Here is a 21612-nt window from a genome sequence, read left to right as displayed (position 1 = left end):
GGAAACAGTAAACTCAAGATATGAGAAAAAGAATCATAACCCATGGATACCTGGGTAGTGGCCAACGTATAACCCTTAGGCTGGAGACTTTCAGCTGCCGCAGCAATATCAGTAATTTCTTTCTTGGGTCCTAGAGCAGTGGTGGGACCTGGGGTAGGAGGCCCACTGCCTCCATCTGCCTCACTCCTTTCCTCATCCCCAGCTAGCAAGTATTCCACCCCAAAATCATCATCATCTTCTTCTTCCTTTTCTTCATCTGCTTGACTTTGCGACTGAGCATCCTCAGACTCAGACTCTTCTGACTGTGAACTCCCACTCATTTCTTCTTCCTCTGAATGTTCATCTTCCTCATCCTCACTCTGCTCTTCAGCAGAATCTAAATCACAAACAAAAGCTTAGTAAGTTGTTTCTCCAACAGCTGCCAACCCCAGTTATCCTCTGAACTACATACTTACCAGACTGATTGCTACTATCTTCTTGAGCAGCCTCTTCAACTTCTCTTGTTTCCTCCAGTTCACAGTCGTAACTATTGGCTTCACCCTCATCTTCCTCTTCACTATGCTTTGAGCCTGGAGCTGAGGCATCATAGGCATAGGCCCCTGCATACTGCTGTAGTAGCTCCTCTACAGAAAGCTCACCTGATAGGGAGAAGAGAAGTAAAATTTGGTTCTTTTGTTAGGACTGGGAAAGAGTTATTTGAGTGGTACTTGTTTATTTAACCTAAGCTCCAACTCCCAGGCCCATATCTACAGGAAGTCTACAGAGTTTGCCTTTAGCACCAGATAATAAAACCAATACTTGTAACAACCATAGTAAGTACAGCATTCTCATAAGGACAGTACCCACTCATGTAAAAATAAAATTAAAAAAAAAAATTTACACACACACACACACACACACACACAAACACCTTTTTTCACTGATTGTAACTTATTATCTGCTAGTAGCACACAAACTGAATAGTATTCAGAAACTGTGTTTCTATAGAAATGGGCAATGATACAGGCTATTCAGTAGATGACTGTGTGTTTTTAATATTCAGGTGACTCTGCTTAATTTGTTTCTGCTTTAAGGCAGCCAGGTGCTCTTTAGTCTTCTCCCAGACGTTTGGATCCTCTTTAGGCTTCTCTCTCTTCCAAAGGCCCCACTGCTTTCTCAGAAAGGGTGCCATGTCTAAACTCTCCTACCAGTCTGAGCTCAAGCCTCAGCTGGCAGGATCTTCACTTCTCAGACACCAAGCCACCAATGCTGAACCTACCGTTGTCACCTGAGCCACTGAACTACCCTTTTAAAATTCTGGTCAAATAAATCGTATCTTGCTACAGTAACCCTTCAACTGAGCTCTCAGACCAATTAGTTCAAACTCCTATCATGAATACACACTCCCTACTTAGTGCCTTTCATTTACAAATCTTCTTGGTCATTACACCTGCATACATAAGAAACATATGTAATAACCAGTAATTGGAACTACAAAGAGAAAACTATCTAATCAACTGTCTTTTTTTTTTTTTAATTTCCGAGACAGGATTTCTCAGTAGCTTTGGAGCCTGTCCTGGAAATAGTTCACATAGACCAGGCTGGCCTTGAACTCTCAGAGATCTACCTGCCTCTGCCTCCCAAGTGCTGGGATTAAATGTGTACACCACCACTGCCCAGTTGATTTACTGTCTTTTCATCCACCAATTTTCCGCAGAGTAGTGACAGAAAGTAGATTTTCAGTAAAATATCCAGTAAATGTCACCTTCTCGAGCCAACTCGCTCAATTCCATGGCATGATCCACTTCTCCTTCTAACTGCTCTTCAGCCGCTATGGTGTCTTCTTCATCCTCTGCTACAAAAAGAGAATGAAGTTTCCATTGGTGAGGCCAAAAGGATAGTTCCAAAACCACAGTCACACACATAGTTGTGGTTAAAAACTCAGTGGAAAACAAAACAAAGACATAAAATGTAGGAAAGGGATTTGTAGGGAAGGGGGAAGGTGAGAGAATAAGCCTAATTAACTACAAGAGAGCAGAGCATGTTGACACAGGCCTTTAATCCCAGCACTTGGAAGGAGACACAAGTGGATCTTAGTTCAAGGCCAGCTTGGTCTATAATCATGGATACACAATAGACCCTGTTCCAAGAAAACAAACAACAACAAAAAAGACAAAACCGGTCTGACCTTCATCTTCATTAGCAGTAAACTCTTCATCATCTTCATCTGGATGCCAACGCTGTTGGTTGTGCTGTGTGACAGAGGAAGGTGCAGGGTTTACCTGTATGGAAAAGGATAAAGAGTGGGAGGACTCAACATTTGAGCACAAAGTTGGGGTGTTGTGGCAAAAGCCTTTAACCCTAGCATTGGGAGGCAGAGGCAAGTCTGTAAATTCAAGACCAGCCTGGTCTACATAGTGAATTCCTGGACAGCCAGAGTCAAAAACCAGTAACAACAAAAAGTCAGTTATGGTGCACACACCTTAAATCCCAGTACACGGAGGGGGGATCACTGAGTTTGAGGCCAGACTGGTCAACAAGCAAGTTTCAGGACAGCCAGGGCTATTACACAGAGAAATCCTCTCTCAAAAATCCAAAAACAAGCAAAAACAAACAAAATAAATAAAACCCTGAAAGACACAGAGTTGAAGATCAGAAAAGCATTACTGTTCCCTTGAGTTAACAGCTGCACTGATACGTATCAGGGCAAGGATGTAATCAAGGATTTTATCTCAGCACCAGCTACCAAATCCTGACCCTACTGACTGAGGGAGGACCTGTGAAAGTGCTAGGAAATTAATAAAGTGGAACCAAGTATGCGCGCTCATGCCCTGAATCCAAGCATTCTAGAGGCAGAGCTTTTTTAATTTGAAGCCAGCCTGGTCCACACAATGAGTTCCAAGCCAGCCAGGGATACATAGTAAATATGTCTCGAAAACAAAACAAAACAGAAAAAAGAAGAGAAAAAAGGAAGAAAAGGAGTGAGGGGAACCATCAAAATGGCTAAATGGTCATTAGCTGGCCCGACAACCAAAGCTCAATTCCTGGAACTCATGTAAACAAAGGCTAGAACCAACACTACAAAATTGTCCTCTGATTTCCACATGTATACCCACAAAGACAAAATTCTAGTTAAGTTTTTTTTTTTTTTTTTCCGAGACAGGGTTTCTCTGTGGTTTTGGAGCCTGTCCTGGAACTAGCTCTTGTAGACCAGGCTGGTCTCGAACTCACAGAGATCCGCCTGCCTCTGCCTCCCAAGTGCTGGGGTTAAGGGCGTGCGCCACCACCGCCCGGCTCTAGTTAAGTTTTTTTAGGTCCATCTAGTCTAAATAAATGCTAGGCCAGCCAGAACCACGTAGCAAAATCCTGTCTCAAAAATAAATAAATAAAATGAACTTTAAAAGTAAATAAATGAAGGGTGGTGGCTTATCAGTAAGAATATTTGCTGCTCTTCCAAAGGAACCGGCTCACAACAATCTGTAACTCCAGGTTCAAGGGATTCGAAGACTAGCCTCTGTTGGCAACCACACTCAATTATACATATCCACAGAGAAAGACAAATCTGCACATAATTACAAATAAAAGAGCACATAAAATTTTTTAAAAAGATTTATTTATTATGCATAAGATGTTGTCTGCACATATGCCTGCAGGCCAGAAGAGGGCACCAGATCTCATTACCGATAGTTGTGAGCCACCATGTGGTTGCTGGGAATTGAACTCAGGACCTCTAGAAGAGCAGCCAGTGCTCTTAACCACTGAGCCATCTCTCCAGCATCATATAAATTTAAAAAAAAAAAAAGCTCAAAAAAAATAATAATAGTAATTTTTAAAAGACCCTTAATATGCATTAAAACCCCATGGTACAAAGGTCTAAAAGATTTTATTTTTTTTAATATTTATTTATTTATTATGTATACAATATTCTGTCTGTGTGCATGTCTGCAGGCCAGAAGAGGGCACCAGACCTCTTTACAGATGGTTGTGAGCCACCATATGGTTGCCGGGAATTGAACTCAGGACCTTTGGAAGAGCAGGCAATGCTCTTAACCACTGAGCCATCTCTCCAGCCAGAGATTTTATTTTTTTGGAGACAGCATCTTACTATGTACCTCTTGCTATCTTGGAATTCATTATGAAGATTAAACTGGCCTCCAGGATCTACCTGACTGCCTCTTGAGTGCTGGGATAAAGGTATATGACACTACATCTAGTTCGAAGAGATTTTTAGGATGAACATCACAATTCCCAAATTCATATGACCAAACAATTTATATATGTATGTATACGTGTTTGTTTGCACATTTGTGCATGCTTGTGGAAACCGGAGTTCATTATCTGTTGTCTTCCTCAATCAATCTTGGCTGAACTTGGAGCTGATTTGGTTAGACTAGCTAGCCAGCAAGCCCCAAGGATGCTCCTGTCTCTGCCTCTTAAAGCCAAAACTCCTGAAACATACCACTGCACAAACCTTTTTTGTGTGGGAAACTGGGAAATGAACTCAAGTACGTTACCAACTATGCTATCTCCCTAGCCCTTCCCTTGCAAATTAAAAGTACAATAAATGTGCTTATTATTAGAAACCTGCAACTTGACCCAAATCATCATCTTCCCTAGCAATGAAACCAACTGTCTTTAATTCAGATTCTCAAAATCAGGGATCAACCTAAGAACACAACCACGATTTGAGAGCTGAAACTCCATCTACTTCCTCTCTGAATCTTCCTTTCTGTACCTCTTCTATATGTACCTCCAAATCCTGAGACGGTTCTTCTTCAACATTTTCTTCAGGCCCATCGTGGGTATCACTGTCATGAGATGAGGGTGTTTGAGAGGGGCTGGAAGGTACACCCAATAGCTGAGGGGGGAGGGAACGCAGCAGTTCTTCCAGTGGCAGTTCTCCCTCATGTCGAAGCAGTTCAATCTCACGCCTCTGGGTCTCTGCATCATTGCCTTCCTGCTGTTCTTCAACCTCAATGGTCTCCTCATCATCCTCTTCTTCCTCTTGGGGTTGGAAGTCCCCATCTATAGCAGGAGAACAAGGTCACAAAATCCACGGGCCCTGCAAGCCACAGGGTGGGTTTTTCAGCTCTGGAAAGGGCATTTGGGAAAAGTAACAGGACCAAAGAGCACACACACCTTCATCATCCAGCCGAGAAACAGGGGGTGGAGGACTGGATGCTGCTGAGGAAGAACCAAGACAAGGGGAGGAGCCAGCTTTGCTGCAGGCTAGTGGCTGGTTAAGGCTCTGAGACAGAAGGTCCGAGTACTTCTCAGTTTGTCCCACAATGAAGTCCAGGTGCAGATCCAAGGCTTTCTTACGTTTTTCTTCAAGCCGGGACTGTTGTTTGAATTGTACCACCTACCATAAACACAAAAGGCATCAGTCATCCATATATTCACTTTTTAAATTTACATACTCTTTTAGCCAAATATTTAGGGATACTACCTTTATGAAAGGCTTTGGCCTAGTCATTTAGAAATTAAAGCTAAAAATTCTTAAGAGGCTTATGATTTAAATAGTACTTCTGGAAAAAGAAAAAAAACCCAGAAACTGAATAAATACAAGGTCAACTTAGTATCAAGGACCTGGAGAAGATTAGCAAATCTATCTGAAGTTAGACCTTTAAAAAAAAAAAAGTGGTTGGGCAGTGATAGCACACATTTATAGTGTCAGCAGAGGCAGACAGATTTCTGAATTCAAGCCCAGTCTGGTCTACTCCAGTGAGTTCCAGAACAGCCAGGGTTATATAGAGGAAATCATGTCTTGAAAAACCAAATATAAACAAACCAATAAATAAATAATAGAGTATAGGGGGCTACCAGTGGAGAGCAGTGGGAAGACACATGCCCAGCATAAACAAAGCCCTAGTTGGGGGGAAGTGTATGTGTGTATTCTTTAACAACAAGGCAAGCAACAGCAGTAGAAAGACCATGTGTGAATAGCCAAGCCTATCAACCAACCTCAAAAAAAAAAAAAAAAACAAAACAAAAAAACAGACCTCAAGTGAGGCAGTAGTGGCACATGCCTTTGGTCCTAGCACTCAGGAGGCAGAAGCAGACAGATCTCTGTGTGTTTGAGACCAGACTAATCTACAGAGTGAGTTCCAGGATAGCCAGGCATACACAGAGAAACCTCGTCTTAAAAACCATTTAAAAAAATAAAGCTTGGAGTCAAAACAGAGTGATCAATGCACCAACTTAGCAGCACAAGGTCCTAGGTTAATAAAATTAAAGCTATAGATGGACTTGGTGACACATATTTTAATCCCAGCACTCAGGAGGCATAGGGAGACAGATCTCTATGAGTTGGAGGCCTGATGGCCTGAGTTCAATCCTTAGAACTCACATGGTAGAAACAGAAAACAGACTCCCACAAATTGTTCTTTAACGTTCACCATGTGTAACATGGTGTATCTCCCCAAGTCTACATACACATACAATAAGTAAATGCTAATAAAAGAACTGCTTTGCCTCAAATAATTTCAAGCCTGGGTGTTGTTAGATAGCACATTCTCAGAACTCAGGAGACTGAAGATGGCTCCGTGCCAGGGGACGTTATATAGGGAGACCCTGTCACAAAAACTACAAAGCAGCCGGGCGATGGTGGCGCACACCTTTAATCCCAGCACTAGGGAGGCAGAGGCAGGTGGATCTCTGTGAGTTCGAGACCAGCCTGGTCTATAGAGCAAGTTCCTGGACAGGCTCCAAAGCCGCAGAGAAACCCTGTCTCGAAAAACCAAAAAAAAAAAAAAAAAAAAAAAAACTACAAAGCAAACATGGTAGCCAGGAATGGAAACTGACAAAAAGATGAGTTCTAGACTAACCACCAAGATACTATACTCTTATAACTCAGCACCTGAGAGGAAACAGACAAAAGAATCAGCCTCTGCTATAGTGAATCTGAAGCAAACCTGGTCTACATGAAAGTCTTGTTTCAAAAATAAACAACAATAAAGGGTACTTAGAAGATGGGAGGATCAGGAGTTCAAGGTTATCATTGCGTTCACATCAAATTTGAGGCCAATGTGAGTTACATGACACCCTGTCTCAGAACTGGAAGAAAAAAAGCCAACCTGTGAAATGCAGATATATACCTATCTCAAATAATACAGCATGACAACTATTTATGTAGTACTTTTATACCAAAATATGCATCACAAATGATCTAGAAATATTTAAAATTCCACAATTATCTGTTCATATGTTATATGCATTTTATATACTGGACTTGAGCATCTCCAGATCAGATACCCACGGGGAGTCCTAGAACCAATCACAAACACAAAAAGGGAGAGAAGGGCTTCAGAGATAATTACAACTTAACATGTAAGCAGAAGGAACTTTGGTGGCATAGGCAGGTAAACAAAAACATATCTTAGAAAAAACATACTACACACCCTACAAAGAGTAAATGGTCTAGGAGTCAAGAAGTCCTACTCATCCCCAAAGGCATAACATATATTTTGACACTATAAAACAGATCGCTGGATGCTACTCAAAGTTTTAACTGAGGAAAAGGAAGCCAAGAATTTCTTCTTCCTTGGGACATTCAGTGGTGGAAAGGTCCAATATATAAGGAAATATCATAAAGAACTGGAATTGCAGTGTTGAGTTCCTTGGTAAACTCTGGTCAGTCCTATCAACATGCCTCCCTCTAACCTAGGCAAGGCCATCTCCTTTTGGCCAACCTCACTCCTCACCTTCTCCACATTGCTCCAGAACTGCCTAACATCCTTGGCCATGGTAGAAGCAATTCGGCGCAGCTTGGCCTGTTCTTCTCTCCGAGCTCGTTCTTCTTTTTGTCGCTGCTCTTCATGATGCCGGATTACCATACGTACCACCTATAGAAATAAATACCCAGGATAAAATCACTCAAGCTAAATCTACTTATCCACCCAATCAAAGACAATCATGGGTAAGAAAACACAGATGTTAAAAACTGCCTCTAAATGCAGAAAACACCAAGAAGGGATTTATAATTTCATCTCTTTCACCTTCTAAATAATTCACCCATTAAAATTTCTTTTTTCTTACTTTTTTTTTTCGCTAGGGAGTATGGGGGATGTGAGGGGTAGGGGGTCAAGACACGGTTTCTTGGTGTAGCCCTTCCTGTCCTGAAACTTGTTCTGTATACCAAACTGGTCTCAAATTTACAGATTTGCCTGCCTCTATGTCCCTAGTGCTAAGATTAAAAGTGTGTGCAGCCACCACCACCTGGATAACCATTAAGGTTTCAGAGGCACACCTGAAAAATATATGGACAGTAGAGCAAACAGGACATACCTTCCGGGCCACACCTCGTTTCCATCGGCGCTCCTGAGCAAAGTCAGCAGAAAGCCACTGCATTTCTTCACAGAGATAGTCCCAATGGCCTTTAGGGCGGGGAGGCTCTGGTACTTTAGGTAGTCTTTTCAACGACCAAAATCCCTCCTTTCGAAGTTCAGCAATCCGAGTTTCAATTTCAGCTTCCTAATGAGGGGTAACGACATTGATCAAGACTTCCTGGACATACAAGCCAACTCACTGCCATGGTTGAATTCCTGACCCCGAATGGACTGTTTTATGCTCCTACAAATTCTACAAGGTAATAGATTCTTTTGGCAGATGGTGTGGGGAATAGCTGGGAAATCAAATGTGTTTCTGAGATCGTACAGCTGAGAAAGAACTGGCAATCAAAAACAGGTCTAGGAAGCCTAGTATGTTGAGGCATGCCTTTAATCCCAGACCTTGGGAGACAGAATCTGGCAGATTTGAGTTCCAGGCTAACCTACTCTGCATAGCAACTTCCAAACCAACCAGGACTACATTCTGAGACCCTGTTTTAAAGAAAACAAAAACAAGAAGCAATTAAATGCTGACATCGGATTTTGACATTTGCACATGCAAGTGTGTACACACGCACAAATACCTATACACATTGTGTTGTTGCTATTGTTTTGAGACACAATTTCTCTGTGTAGCCTTAGCTGTCCGAGACCTTACTCTGTAGACCAGGCTGGCCTCAAACCCACAGAAATCCGCCTGCCTCTGCCTCCAGATTAAAAACTGTGGCGTGCACCACCACAGCCCAGCTGTATTTATTTTTTTAAAAAGACTATTTTGGAGACAGAGCTACAGGTTATAGTTAGCAGGTATAACGCTCTCCACCATGGAGGGATAACCAGAAAAATAGCAGATAGAGTACAAGTCACACAAAATAATTTTATAAAAACTTATTTTATAGGAAAACACTGAAGATACATGCAACTAGATTAATAATGGCTACCAATAACAAAAAGCTCTTATTTTTACTAAAAGCTTTTGCAATTCATTAAATTTCTTATTAAGAACATTAAATTATTTGAAAAAAAACTGTTTAACAAGTAGTTTTAAAAAAATTTAGACTAAATCAGGTGTGTTAACAACTGTAATCCCACCACTTTGAGTGCTGAGATGGGTGGGCCACAGGGAGTTATATACTTAGTTCTAGATTTATGGCAGCCTGAACTAGAATTAAGATCCTGTATCAAAATCAAACAGAAAAGGACCAAAGAGGGTTGGAGAGTTGACTCAGAGGTTAAGAGCACTGTCTGTTTTTTCCAGAGGTCCTGAATTTGATTCCCAACAACCGCATGGTGGCTCACCACTACCTATGAGAACTGGTGTCCACTTCTGTACGGCAGACATACATGCAGTTAACACTGTATACGTAACAAGTAAATAAATATTAAAAAAAGAAAGAAAGAAAAGGAAGGCAGGAAAGAGGCAGACAGAAAAGAGGATCAGGAGTTCAAGGTCATCCTCAGTCACAAAGGGAAGTCAGACTAGGAAAATAACAAGTTTGTGTATGTGTGTGTATGTACAGGACCATGATACACTGGAATCACTACAGCATGGCTACCCAAATCTGATGGCCTTAGTTTTATCACCAGAGCCCAAGTATAGGTAGAAAATTAACTCTACAAAATTGTCCTCTTGGGGCTGGAGAGATGGCTCAGAGGTTAAGAGCATTGCCTGCTCTTCCAAAGGTCCTGAGTTCAATTCCCAGCAACCACATGGTCGCTCACAACCATCTGTAATGAGATCTGGTGCCCTCTTCTGGCCTGCAGTCATATATACAGACAGAATATTGTATACATAATAAATAAATAAATATTCAAAATTGTCCTCTTCACCAACACATGTGTGACACAGCATGCAAGCTCCCCCCCCCCCCCCCGCTTTCCACATCATGTACGTGAGTGAACAAAGTAAATAATAACTGAAAGAATAAGGCTGGGCAATGTGGTGTATGCCTTTACTCTCAGCACTCAAGAAACAGAGGCAGAGCCAGGTCATAATGGCTCATGCTTTAATCCCAGCACTCGGGAGGCAGAGGCAGGAGGATTCTTGTGAATTCAAGGCCAGCCTGGTCTACAGAGCGAGTTCCAGGACAGCTAGAGATACAAAGAGAACCCTGACACACACACACAAAAAAAGGAAATAAAAAGGTTAATGGACACCAAACCAAAGTTTAAATAGGTAGGCCGGAAGGGAATCTGGGGGATATATATTTTTACTAAGCTCCCAGATGTAACTACATGCATTTACAGAAATTTAACAGGCTACAGACTGACTATAAATAGGAAACAATCAATTTTAATACCATCACAACTTACAAAGTACTTCAGTACTTCAGGCTTTTTGTTGGGTTTTTTTTTTTTTTTTTTTGGTTTTTTTGAGACAGAGTTTCTCTGTGGTTTTGGAGCCTGTCCTGGAACTAGCTCTTGTAGACCAGGCTGGTCTCAAATTCACAGAGATCCGCCTGCCTCTGCCTCCCAAGTGCTGGGATTAAAGGCGTGTGCCACCACCGCCTGGCTGGGTTTTTTTTTTTTTGCTTTCTTTGAGATAATATCTCACTCTAGATTGGTTCAAACTTTCCAATCGTGCATTATCACCCCAGAGCTCTAGACATAGAAGTATGAGCTACCTCATCTACTTAAATAAATTTTTAAATTTTCTTTGTATTTTGAAACAGGCTTTCTCTGTGTATCCCTGGCTATACTGGAACTCACAGAGATCTACCTGCCTCTGCCTCCTGAGTGCTGGAATTCAAGGTATGTGGCGTCAACACCCAGCCTAATTTTTTCAATTATTTACTTATTTTTTTTTTTAAAAAATACACCACCCACGTGAAGTTAGGCTGACTTTGAACTCACGACCCTCCTTTTTCCACCTCCTACTGTAAGGATTAAAAGTGAGAGCCAACAGGGTTGGAGAGATGACTCAGTGGTTAAGAGCATTGCTTGCTCTTCCAAAGGTACTGAGTTCAATTCCCAGCAACCACATGGTGGCTCACAACCATCTGTAAAGAGGTCTGGCGCCCTCTTCTGGCCTTCAGGCATACACACAGAATATTGTATACATAATAAATATTAAAAAAAGTGAGAGCCAACACACCTGCTTAATTCTTACTTTAAGTCTGGTAACAGAACTCAGGGTACAGCTTGGTGGTAGAGAATTTGCCTAGTATGCGTAAAGACTTGAGTTCAGTCCCCAGTCCCCAGGAGTGTGAAAAGAAAACAAAGTCTGAGAGTAAACTTAACAGACACTCTTATTCTGAAAAATAAAAACTGGGGTATAACTCAGTGATAACAACACTTGCCTATAGCTGGAAAGATGGTTCAGTGGTTAAGAGCAATTGTTCATGCAGAAGACCTGAGTTTGATATTCACCATCATAGTGGCTCTAACTCCCAGTTCCAGAGGATCTGATGTCCTCTCTGAACACCAGGAGGACCAGGCATGAATGTAGTATATACATACACGTAGGTAAAATACTCATATACACAAAAAATTATACTAATTAACCTTTAAAAAAAATTGAACACTTGTATAGCATATATGAGACCTCAGTTTAGTCTGAAAGAAAGAAGGTTGGTCCCTTTCTTTCCTGTATGAGTGTTTTGCCAGCAAGTATGTTTGAACACCACTTGATTGCCTGGTGCACAAGAGAGAACTGGATCCCCTAGAACTGGAATTAAAAACAGTTACAAGCTACCATGTGGGTACTGGGAATAGAACCCAGGTCCTCTGGAATACTAACCAGTGCTCAAAAATACAGAACCATTTCCCCAGCCCTCAAAGAAAGGGAAGGAGGGAGAGAGGGGCTGGTTTACTTCAAGCAATATACTCAAGATAAAGAAGGAATTCACACCCTGAACTTACAGCTAAAAACAAAGACACATAAAATATCTATGGGATAATAGAATTAAGTCAGACAATTCCCATGAATCTTCATTGGCCTTCCCAATACATACATGTTTAGCTTGCTCTGCGATTTCTGCATGGCTCTTCTCCCACTTTGGGCCCTTGTTGATTAGGTCAGCAGCCTGGGATAAGCTGAACCCCTCCAGAGGAACTGTGGTACCATCTGGAGGGCCTGGAGGTCCATCCAGAGAGGAATCTTGAGCTATATGTTGGGGGGAGATGCCACCTGCCCCACTAGAAGCTGGAGAACTAGATGAGGCAGGGGACACAGGATTGCTGCCTGTCATGCCGTCCGACACCATCTAGAAAAGGGGAAAATGATGGACAAAAAAGATGATAAGCATTGTGCTAAATGTTTTAAGTACATTTTTTTATTTCACTTCACAACAAAAAAAACTGTATTAGTCTCATTTTTTAATCAACGCCAACACTTTGTTGGTTTGTATCTTGTGAGGGGGAGATGATGATGAAGAAGAGGAGGAGGAGGAGGACAACGACAACGACGAGGAAGTTGTTAAAGCTGAAGATAAGGTCTCACTATGTAGCCCAGTCTGGTCTAGAATTTACAATCCACCTCCCAAACACTGGGTTAAAAAGCTAGTGCCACCACACCAGGCTTGGAAATGAAGGTTTTTTCTTTTTAAAACAAAGTAATTAAAATGGTAGAGCCCAATTTCTAGTAAATATCTAACATGTAAGAAATACATGCTGATACACACTACCTGTATTCAAGACTGCTATTACAAAGTTAGATGTATAGCTCAAACACAAAATCTTGTTTTACAAGACTACTACAAAGCATGATTTCTTTTGTTCTTTAACCCATGAGACAGTCTCACTATAGAGAGTAACAGAGGTAGGCCTGTCTGTACCTCATGAGTGTTATGATCAAAAGAATGCTATGGTTTCAAATTTAATGGTTCTTTTAGAACCTTGATTTTTTTATTTTTTGGGGGAGGGGTGGTTGAGAGAAGAAGTGCAGCCTTCCTTGGCTGTCCTGGAACTTGCTCTGTAGACCAGGTTGTCTTCAAACTCAAAGATTCGCCTGCTGCCTCTCAAGTGCTGGGATTAAAGACATGCACAACCACCACCCAGGGAACCTTGATTTTACTCACATAAACTAAGGATCCACCTATGTAATAAATTTAAATTAACTTCAAATAATAGAAAAAAAAGCCCGCTAGATGCAGGGGATGGAACTAAACACCACTCTCAAATATCCATACATTATTTTACACAGTATTGACCATAAAAGCAATAATTGAAAACAATGTCCCAGCACTCGGGAGGCAGAGACAGGCAGATCTCTGCGTTCAAGGCCAGCCTGGTCTATAGACTGAGTTCCAGAGTAGCCAGGGCTACACAGAGAAACCCTGTCTTAAAAAACAAACAAAGTCCCAATAGGGAAAATGAACTCACTCATGAAATTCACTACAAAACAGAAAGTCTCAGAGAGCATCAAATTCCTACTCCAGCTAAATGCTTAAAGACTACGTATCAAAATTTTCCAGAAGCTAAGAAAAATTCTAAGTATCAAACCCATTGGAGCAATGACAGAATGCTTACGTACCTGGACTGTGCAAGGCTATGCACTGAACTCCCAGCAACATATTTGAAAGCCCAAAGGGATATGGTTCAATTATAAAGTTTGCCTTACCGTGTACAAGGCCCTAAGTTCAAAGGTCAGTACAGTAAATGAACAAACTATCAACTGAGCTACCTTCGTGGTACAGGTCTACAATCCTAGGACTCAGAAGGCTGGGGTACATAAGGACACATCCAACTCCCTCTCCTTCCTTAGATAAGGTCACATGTTCTTCAGGTGAACCTAGAACTCCCTACGTAGTTGAGAAGGACCTCAAACTTCTGAATCATTCTGCTTCCATCTTTCAAAGTGCTGGAATTACAAGTATGTGCCACCATACATGGTATATATAGTACTAAGAACCAACCCAGGGCCCAACTCTGAGCCTTGTGCATGACAAGCACTGTACCAATTAAGTTAAACCCCAGCTCCACAAGAAGCCCTGTCTTATTAAGAGGGAAAAGCCTATTAAATGCAAATGTAGAGCTAATTAATTTAAAAAATACCCCCCAACTCCACACTCCCACAGTATGAGGAAAGAAATAATGCCTCACTTAAGGTTTACTCTGTTCTAGTTCCAAATGAAGTTAACCTATTCTCAGAGTCTACAGTCTTAGAAGCATTTTTCCTGCCTCCATTTCCAGTCTGTTCTAATTCGACCTCTAAGGTAAGAAAGACCTATGTCTTTCCTTTCCTTCCTTCCTTCTTTCCTTAACTGGTCTAAGATGCGCTAAGTAGACCAGATTGACATTGATCTCATAGAAATCTGCTTGTCTCTGCCTCTGATTGCTATGATTAAAGGCATGTGCCACCATACTCCTCAAGATCTGAACCCTTGGAAGCCTACATTATTATTATGTGAAGCAGAAAGTATATCTCTAAAGCTAGGCACGGTGGCACATGCCTTTAATTTCAACCCTTAGGAGGCAGAGACAAATGGATCCAAGTTCAGGGCTAGCGTGGTCTACAGAGTTTCAGGACAGTACACAGATAAACTCTGTCTTAAAAAAAAACAAATTAAGCCAGGCAGTGGTGGAGCATGCCTTTAACCCCAGCACTTGGGAGGCAGAGGCAGGAGGATCTCTGAGTTTGAGGCCAACCTGGTACAGAGTGAGTTCCAGGAGAGCCAGGACTGTTACATAGAGAAACCCTGTCTTGAAAAAAAACAAAGTATCTAACAGGCTTGACATGTTACAGTCCAATCTATCTGAAAATCCAAACTCAACTCCTCAGGCAGGTAATAAGACCTGTAAAACCATTTCTGTCTCAAAATCATTAGTCCATTAGTCCACAGAGAATAAGCACAAGAACCCTCCCCACTTTCAAACCTGTGTCTGTAGGACTGGGAGCTGAGGATGAGCAGGGGAGGGACTGCTCTGCATGGTCCCACTCCCAGGCTCCTTGCTGGATGCCTGAAGAATGACTGGGTTATTATCACCACTGCTGCAGGCCGAGGGGCTGGTGTCCGGCTGCAGGGCATGCTGGGAGCTGGCCTCATTCTGGGCCACCAGCCACCGGGACCTGCCTTCCAGGGCCCGGGGCCCACCAGGGCGTCCCAGCCTCCGCTCAGGTCCACCAACCTCTGGAGCACCTACAGTTGGATTAAAAAGAAAAATAAAGTAAAGATAAAATTAAAGGCTATTAAAAGTTGTTTGTTTTGTTTGTTGTTGTTCGTTTTTTTTTCTTTGTTTTTTTTTTTTTTAGACAAATAGGGTCTTAGTACACCATACAGGCTAGTTTGGGACTTACTATCCTCCTGGCTCAGACTCCAAAAAGCTGAACTGTTTCCTGGGACCGTGAGGTAGCTCAGTTGGTTACCCAGCACAAGTAAAACATGGGTTCAATCCCCCAACAAAGCATAAAACTAACACAGTGGCACATACCTTAAATCTCAAGCTTGGGAAGTAGGGGCAGAAAGATCAGGAGTTCAAGGTCATCCCTGGTTACACAGTAGTGAGTAGGAGACCCTGTCTCAATATGCTACTTATCCCCATGTTCCTTGAGCATTTACTATGTGTCAAATACTTGGAAGTACTTGCTTAACTAGAAGAGGAAGAACATATTTGCGACATAGGGTGAAGAAGATTGTTTGAATCCAGAACTCCAGAGGTAGAGGTTTGGATTTCTGTGAGTTTAAGGCCAGCCAGGTCTACAGAGTGAGTTCCAATACAGCCAGTGCTACACAGGGAAATCCTATTTCAAAAAAACTGAGCGTGCATGGAGGATGATGATATATATCAGGTGTGGTGGTTCATACCTATAATCTCAGCACTTAGGGGGCTAACGCAGGAGGACTGCTATGAATCTGAAGTCAGTTTGGGTTACAGACTGAGATCCCTTCCCCTAAGGAAAAAAAAAAACTGAGGCGGGGGGGGGGGGATAAAGGGCTAAGAACTTGGTTACTTGGTAGAATACTTGACTCATACTAGCAAAGCCCAAGACTTGATCCCCAGAATCACATGAAGTTGAGTGCCATAACTGTACAACTGAGGCAAAAGGATCAGAGCTATTTAGTTATTCTCAGCTATACAGCTTCAGGCCAGTTTAAACTATGGGAGGGTTTTGGGTTTTTTTTTTTTTTTTGTCTTAAAAATAAAGAAAAAAAGAAGAAAATAGTGGGAGAACTTAAATCCTGATAGCTTCATTCCAAAACACTAAAGAAGCTGGTTTGGTGGCACATGCCTTTGTTTTGTTTTGGGTTTTCAAGACAGGGTTTCTCTGTAGCTTTGGAGCCTGTCTGGAACTTGCTCTGTAGATCAGGCTGGCCTCTAACTCAGAGATTCGCCTGCCTCTGCCTCCTAGAGTGCTGGGATTAAAGGCGTGCACCACCACTACCCAACTATTTTTTTTTTTGAGGTTGAATGTTTATTCAGGGGGTTATGGAGGAGGAAGGGTGAAGGGGGGACAGAGAGAGAGGGAGAGAGAGAGAAGAGGAGAAAGAGACAGAGAAGGGGGAAGCAGAGAAGTGGGGAGAGAGGCAGAAGCGAAGCTGCCTCTCTGAGAGGAAGATGGAAAAGAGGCCAACTATTTTTTTTGTTTTGTTGTTTGTTTTTGGCCCATGCCTTTAACCTCAGCACTGGGACTCTAAGGCAGGCATATCTCTGTGACTTTCAGGCCAGCTCTGTCTATACAGTAAGTTCCAAGATAGTCAAGGCTCTGCAGAGAGACCCTATGCCAGAAAGAAAAAAAAACCGAACCTCTGCAGAACACTGGGCTCCTAGTACTCTTCCCGGGAGTGCTGAGACTCCACTGTTGGACCATGTTCGTCACACTCCCGTGAAAACACATGCAAAGATTTGAAGTCTACCTGAGTAAAAATCCACAAGTAACCTCTCTCTCATTATCAAACAGTTTCTCTATTAACATAAGCACACAAAATTGTATCTGAAGTGAGCTCACCTGTGTGAGCAGAGACCACACCCCCTGTGAAAGTCTGCACTTCCACGGTGCCGTGCTGTAAAGCGGGAAATCACACCTAAAACAGTAGAGGAAAGCAGCAGTGAGCAAGCAATCCACATTTGTCAATGCCTGTCTAAGACTACTTACACCAGCTTTCCGAGACCGTACAAAGTCATCTCACATAACAGTAGTAGGAACAGTTCATGCTTCAGAAAAATAAAAATAACTGATTTCAGCTAGGCCTTGGGGGAATTTCTGGAGAAATGTATGAGCGATTCAGAGTATTTATTATTCTTGCAGAATTCTGGGTTTGGTTCCCAGCACTCATGTGGCAGCTCACAACAGTTTTACCTCCAATTCCAGTGGCTCCAACCCCCTCTTCTGGCCTGTATGGACACCTGGCATGAATGTGGCATATGTACATATGTGCAGGAATTCACAAATACATGCAAAAGCAAAATATTTTTTTTTGAAAAGCCTGGTGGCAACAAAGAATCGTGCTTTGTGTAGAGAATTTCACAGGGTTGTACATTCTAGTTGAATAAGGGCAGCGAGGAAATGAAACAACACAAAGTTTTAAAAGCTAAACTACTTGAAGCGACAGACAGAAACGTTACATCCAGAAGTTCACAAAGCCTTCTGGATGTCCGACTGCCGGTTTGCCTTTTCAATGAGGACTTAATAGGAATGAGGGTGGAGTTCCCCTCCCCCAAAAAAAACTAGTTGGTCACAAGGAAAGGATCCTTCGAAATCTGTACGCGCGGGATGGAACATCCAAAGAACTTTAGAAAGAGCCGACATAGGGCAGGCTCCAATGAGACCCATGCTTCAGAAACAAGCAGTTAAACTATACAAGGCCCGGAAGTATTTGTCCAGTTAACTCCTGTCCAGGTGCAGCGCTGCCTGGCTTCACCCTCCACATTCCGGGGCCCGGAGGCAGTCCGAAACCTAGATGCTTGAACTCTTGACCTTAGTCTTCCCTGCAGTCTCCCAAGACCTCTCAGGACAGTGACCCAGCCTGACCCCCGACCTCTGCCCAAGCGTTCGCCACTCAGGCGGTAGCCACGCCCCCGCCCAGCCGCCCACCCCACCCAACGTGCGCGCCAAGCGGGGGGGGGGGGAGGGGCCCGCGCGTGCGCGGCTGGAGGCGGAGTGTGCCGGCGGCGCGCACGGCCTGGGGGGGTTCCCGCCAGAACCCAAAACCAAAGACTGGGTTGCGGGACTCCGAAGTCCTCGTCCGTCGGCGCCCTCACACCAACAGACCGCAAAAAGCTGAGGAAGGAAGGGTTCGAGCGCCAAGCCTTGGGCTCTCATAAATGGAGTATGGGGGGCACGCGCCCGGACTATTCGTCTCATGCACCCTTTCCTCTTCCTCTCTCTCCCCTAAGGGGAGGCAGGTTGGTGGGCGGGCAGAAGCGCACCTGGGTCCGTCCTCTCGGGGTTTGCTCGCTCACGCACGCGTGCGCAGAAGGGCAGGAGGGCAGGGAAGCCGCGCAGAGACCAGGTGCCACCCGGCCTGACAACCCCCTCCCCTTGGTCTGTATGGGCGCGCGCCGGCAGCCTCGCTCACCGGCCCCAGGGCCCCGGCTGAAGGTGCGCGCGCAGCACCCCGGGAAGGTGGGAAGAGGCGCGAGGCGATGCGCGCGCAGTCACCCGCCAGGGGAGGGGGGAGCTGGGAAGCCTCCGCCATCTTGTCTCCCTCTCCTTACCTGCGTCCTCGGGGGCGTGCTCACCACCCCCCCTCCCGCCGAGGAGGGGGGAGGGCCCCCTCTTGGTCGCCGCCTTCACCGCTTTAAATCCCCCTAAGGGCCGCCGCTAGAGCCACCCCCGTGCTCCCGCCGCTTCTAGTCGCGCCACGGAGATGCGATCAGTAAGTTGGAAAAAGAGGAGACGCTACTCCCAGCGACCCCGCCGCCGCCGCCGCTGCTCCCGAGGCCTCACCAAAATGGCCGCCGCCTTCTCGGCCGCCACCGCCACTACCACCACCACCACCACCAAGGCTCGTTATCCCTACCGCCGGAGCGGCCCGTCTTCTCGCGATACACAGTAACTGGAGGCTGGAGGGGCGGGTAGACTCGCGTGCTAGCGTAGGACTCTTGTCTGCAGCGCAAAGCAAGGTGGGAGTTGTAGTCCTTCCCGAGGTTCCATGCTTGCCCAGCACGCATCCGCGGATCTGAAACCACTTTAACTTGAGCTACATTGCAGCTGCTCTGGGGAACACCCTTTGGGTTTGTGAGTTTTTATTTTTATTTTTTCAGATCATCCAGTGAAGTCAAACAAATTAGTTGTGGAACCTTAGCCACCAGTACCTTTTTTTTTTTTTAAAGACAAGTTCTCACAATGTTCTATGGCTGACCTGGACTCGCTACGTAGATCCGGCTAACCTTAAACTCAACAGACGCTCCTGCCTCTGCCTAGGATCAACGGTGTGAGCCATCACTACCAACTGCAGTTGACTTTGTAGCATTGGTTTTTCATGAGCCCCCAAACAGATATCTGTGCCATAGATGTTTGTACAAACATAGTTTGCAGGTTTTCTGCATTAAGAACCCTTTTGAGAGGCTGGGAAGAGAGCTCAGCGACGAAGAATATTGGCTAGTTCCTCTTCCAGAGGACCCAGGTTCTATTTCCAGCACTCACAGTAGCTCAAACATCCGTAACTCCAGTTTCAGGGAACCAGACACCCTCTTCTGGCTTCAAAGGTCACTGCACATGGTACAACAGACCCACATACTTGTAAAACGCCCATGCATATCAAATAAAAATCCTTTTAAAAAATGCCTTTGAGAATCTGATATTCCCTCCCCATTTTAAGGACCTGTTTATAATCAGCAAGAGTTGCAAGAAAGATCTTGAGAGGGGCTGGAGAGATGGCTCAGAGGTTAAGAGCGTTGCCTGCTCTTCCAGAGGTCCTGAGTTCAATTCCCAGCAACCACATGGTGGCTCACAATCATCTGTAATGGGGTCTGGTGCCCTATTCTGGCCTTCAGGCATATACACAGACAGAATATTGTATACATAATAAATAAATATTTTTAAAAAAAGATCTTGAGAGCCCTTGCTTACATAGCAAGACCCTGCCCCAAGACATAACTAATAATTAAAGCATGTGGGATAAAATAAGTCAGTGACAGACATAGGAAAAGGCATTGTGGACAGTGGTGAAATGACAATTGAATAGAGACTGGAAGAAAGATTTTTCACAGCTAGGTGTGGTGGTATATGTATGCCTAGAATCCCAGCACTCACTGGTAGAGGCCAGCCTAGGATGTGCACATAGACACATACAGTAGGAAATACCCTAAACTTCAAGATTATCCTGTATATATATATATATATATATATATATATATATATATATATATATATATATATAGAGAGAGAGAGAGAGAGAGAGAGAGAGAGAGAGAGAGAGAGAGTCTTGGAGTAAGTATGTTTGCTTTTTACTTTTTTTAAAGATTTCTTTATTATGTATGTTCTGCCTGCATGTAAACCTGCAGTCCAGAAGAGGGCACCAGATCTTATTAAAGATGGTTGTGAGCCACCATGTGGTTGCTGGGAATTGAACTCAGGACCTCTGGAGGAAAGTTGTTTTTTTTGTTGTTGGGTTTTTTTTGTTTTGTTTTTGTTTTTCGAGACAGGGTTTCTCTGTAGCTTTGGTGCCAGTGGTCCTGGAACTAGCTCTTGTAGACCAGGCTGGCCTTGAACTCCCAGAGATCTGCCTGCCTCTGCCTCCCGAGTGCTGGGATTAAAGGTGTGCGCCACCACCGCCTGGCTTTTTTTTAAAATAATTATAAAGGCAGAGCTGGAGAGATGGTTCAGTGGTTAAGACTGGCTGCTCTTCCAGAAAACCAGGATTTGAGTCCCAGAACCCTCATGGAAACGCCTAATAGTCTCTAAGTGTTCTCTTAGAGATCTTAACACCCTCTTCTGAATCAGAGCCATACATTCAGACAAACACTCAAAAATAGAGACACTATGCTTCCCCTCTCTGGGCCAGATGCAATGAAGCAAGCTGCCAGGTCAGACATGCTGAATCTTTTCCTGTAAAACTGATGCTATACAGATTATTAGAGATGTGTTGATCGGGATAAGAGAATTAGCCTGTAAGGGCTAGAGTTAATGGGCCAAGCAGTGTTTAAAAGAATACAGTTTGTGTATTGATATTTCTGGTGTAAAGCTAGCCGTGCAGGAGCCGGGTGGGCCAAAAAGCAGGCCCGCAGCTCCCACAACAAAATGGCGCCCAGACGTGTGGACAACTGAATCCACTGAAAGCCTAAGAAAGCTTGGGAAAGAATGAAGCATGTTTTCTTGGTAGCAACAATTTCTCGGGTCTACTCTGCTTGTTAGAGGCAAGCAAGCCCTCTCATCTAAGAGAGGCCTCCTGACTCAGCTTTAGCTGCAAATCCCTGCAGCTCA

At 43.7% G+C, this 21612-nt stretch overlaps 1 protein-coding gene and 1 non-coding gene across 7 annotated transcripts in view; both read right to left on the bottom strand.

The window, feature by feature from the left end:
* Positions 1 to 19040, bottom strand: part of Srcap (Snf2 related CREBBP activator protein) — a 51097-nt gene extending 32057 nt beyond the window's left edge. For 4 of the 6 annotated variants that reach the window (XM_075972355.1, XM_075972359.1, XM_075972358.1 and 1 more), the window contains exons 1-12: positions 18903 to 19040; positions 17194 to 17269; positions 15123 to 15385; positions 12260 to 12511; positions 8266 to 8451; positions 7683 to 7823; positions 5119 to 5341; positions 4730 to 5004; positions 2168 to 2261; positions 1745 to 1834; positions 456 to 638; positions 51 to 376 (exon numbers count right to left, since the gene is read on the bottom strand). In XM_075972355.1, the coding sequence (XP_075828470.1) occupies positions 51 to 376; positions 456 to 638; positions 1745 to 1834; positions 2168 to 2261; positions 4730 to 5004; positions 5119 to 5341; positions 7683 to 7823; positions 8266 to 8451; positions 12260 to 12511; positions 15123 to 15176 (1824 nt within the window). In that variant the 5' untranslated portion in view covers positions 15177 to 15385; positions 17194 to 17269; positions 18903 to 19040. Of the gene's footprint in view, positions 1 to 50; positions 377 to 455; positions 639 to 1744; positions 1835 to 2167; positions 2262 to 4729; positions 5005 to 5118; positions 5342 to 7682; positions 7824 to 8265; positions 8452 to 12259; positions 12512 to 15122; positions 15386 to 17193; positions 17270 to 18614; positions 18783 to 18902 lie in introns of those variants that run through there. The other 2 variants (XM_075972357.1, XM_075972356.1) reach the window with 2 other exon arrangements.
* Positions 2644 to 2771, bottom strand: LOC142851465 (small nucleolar RNA SNORA30/SNORA37 family). The gene has a single exon (XR_012910783.1). It is a non-coding gene; the product is annotated as a small nucleolar RNA SNORA30/SNORA37 family (small nucleolar RNA).
* Positions 19041 to 21612: the final 2572 nt, after the last annotated feature.

This window comes from Microtus pennsylvanicus, chromosome 5 (genome assembly GCF_037038515.1).
Source record: "Microtus pennsylvanicus isolate mMicPen1 chromosome 5, mMicPen1.hap1, whole genome shotgun sequence".
NCBI lineage: Eukaryota > Metazoa > Chordata > Mammalia > Rodentia > Cricetidae > Microtus > Microtus pennsylvanicus.
Note: the sequence above shows the minus strand (reverse complement) of the source record. Positions and strands in the feature narration are given on the sequence as shown.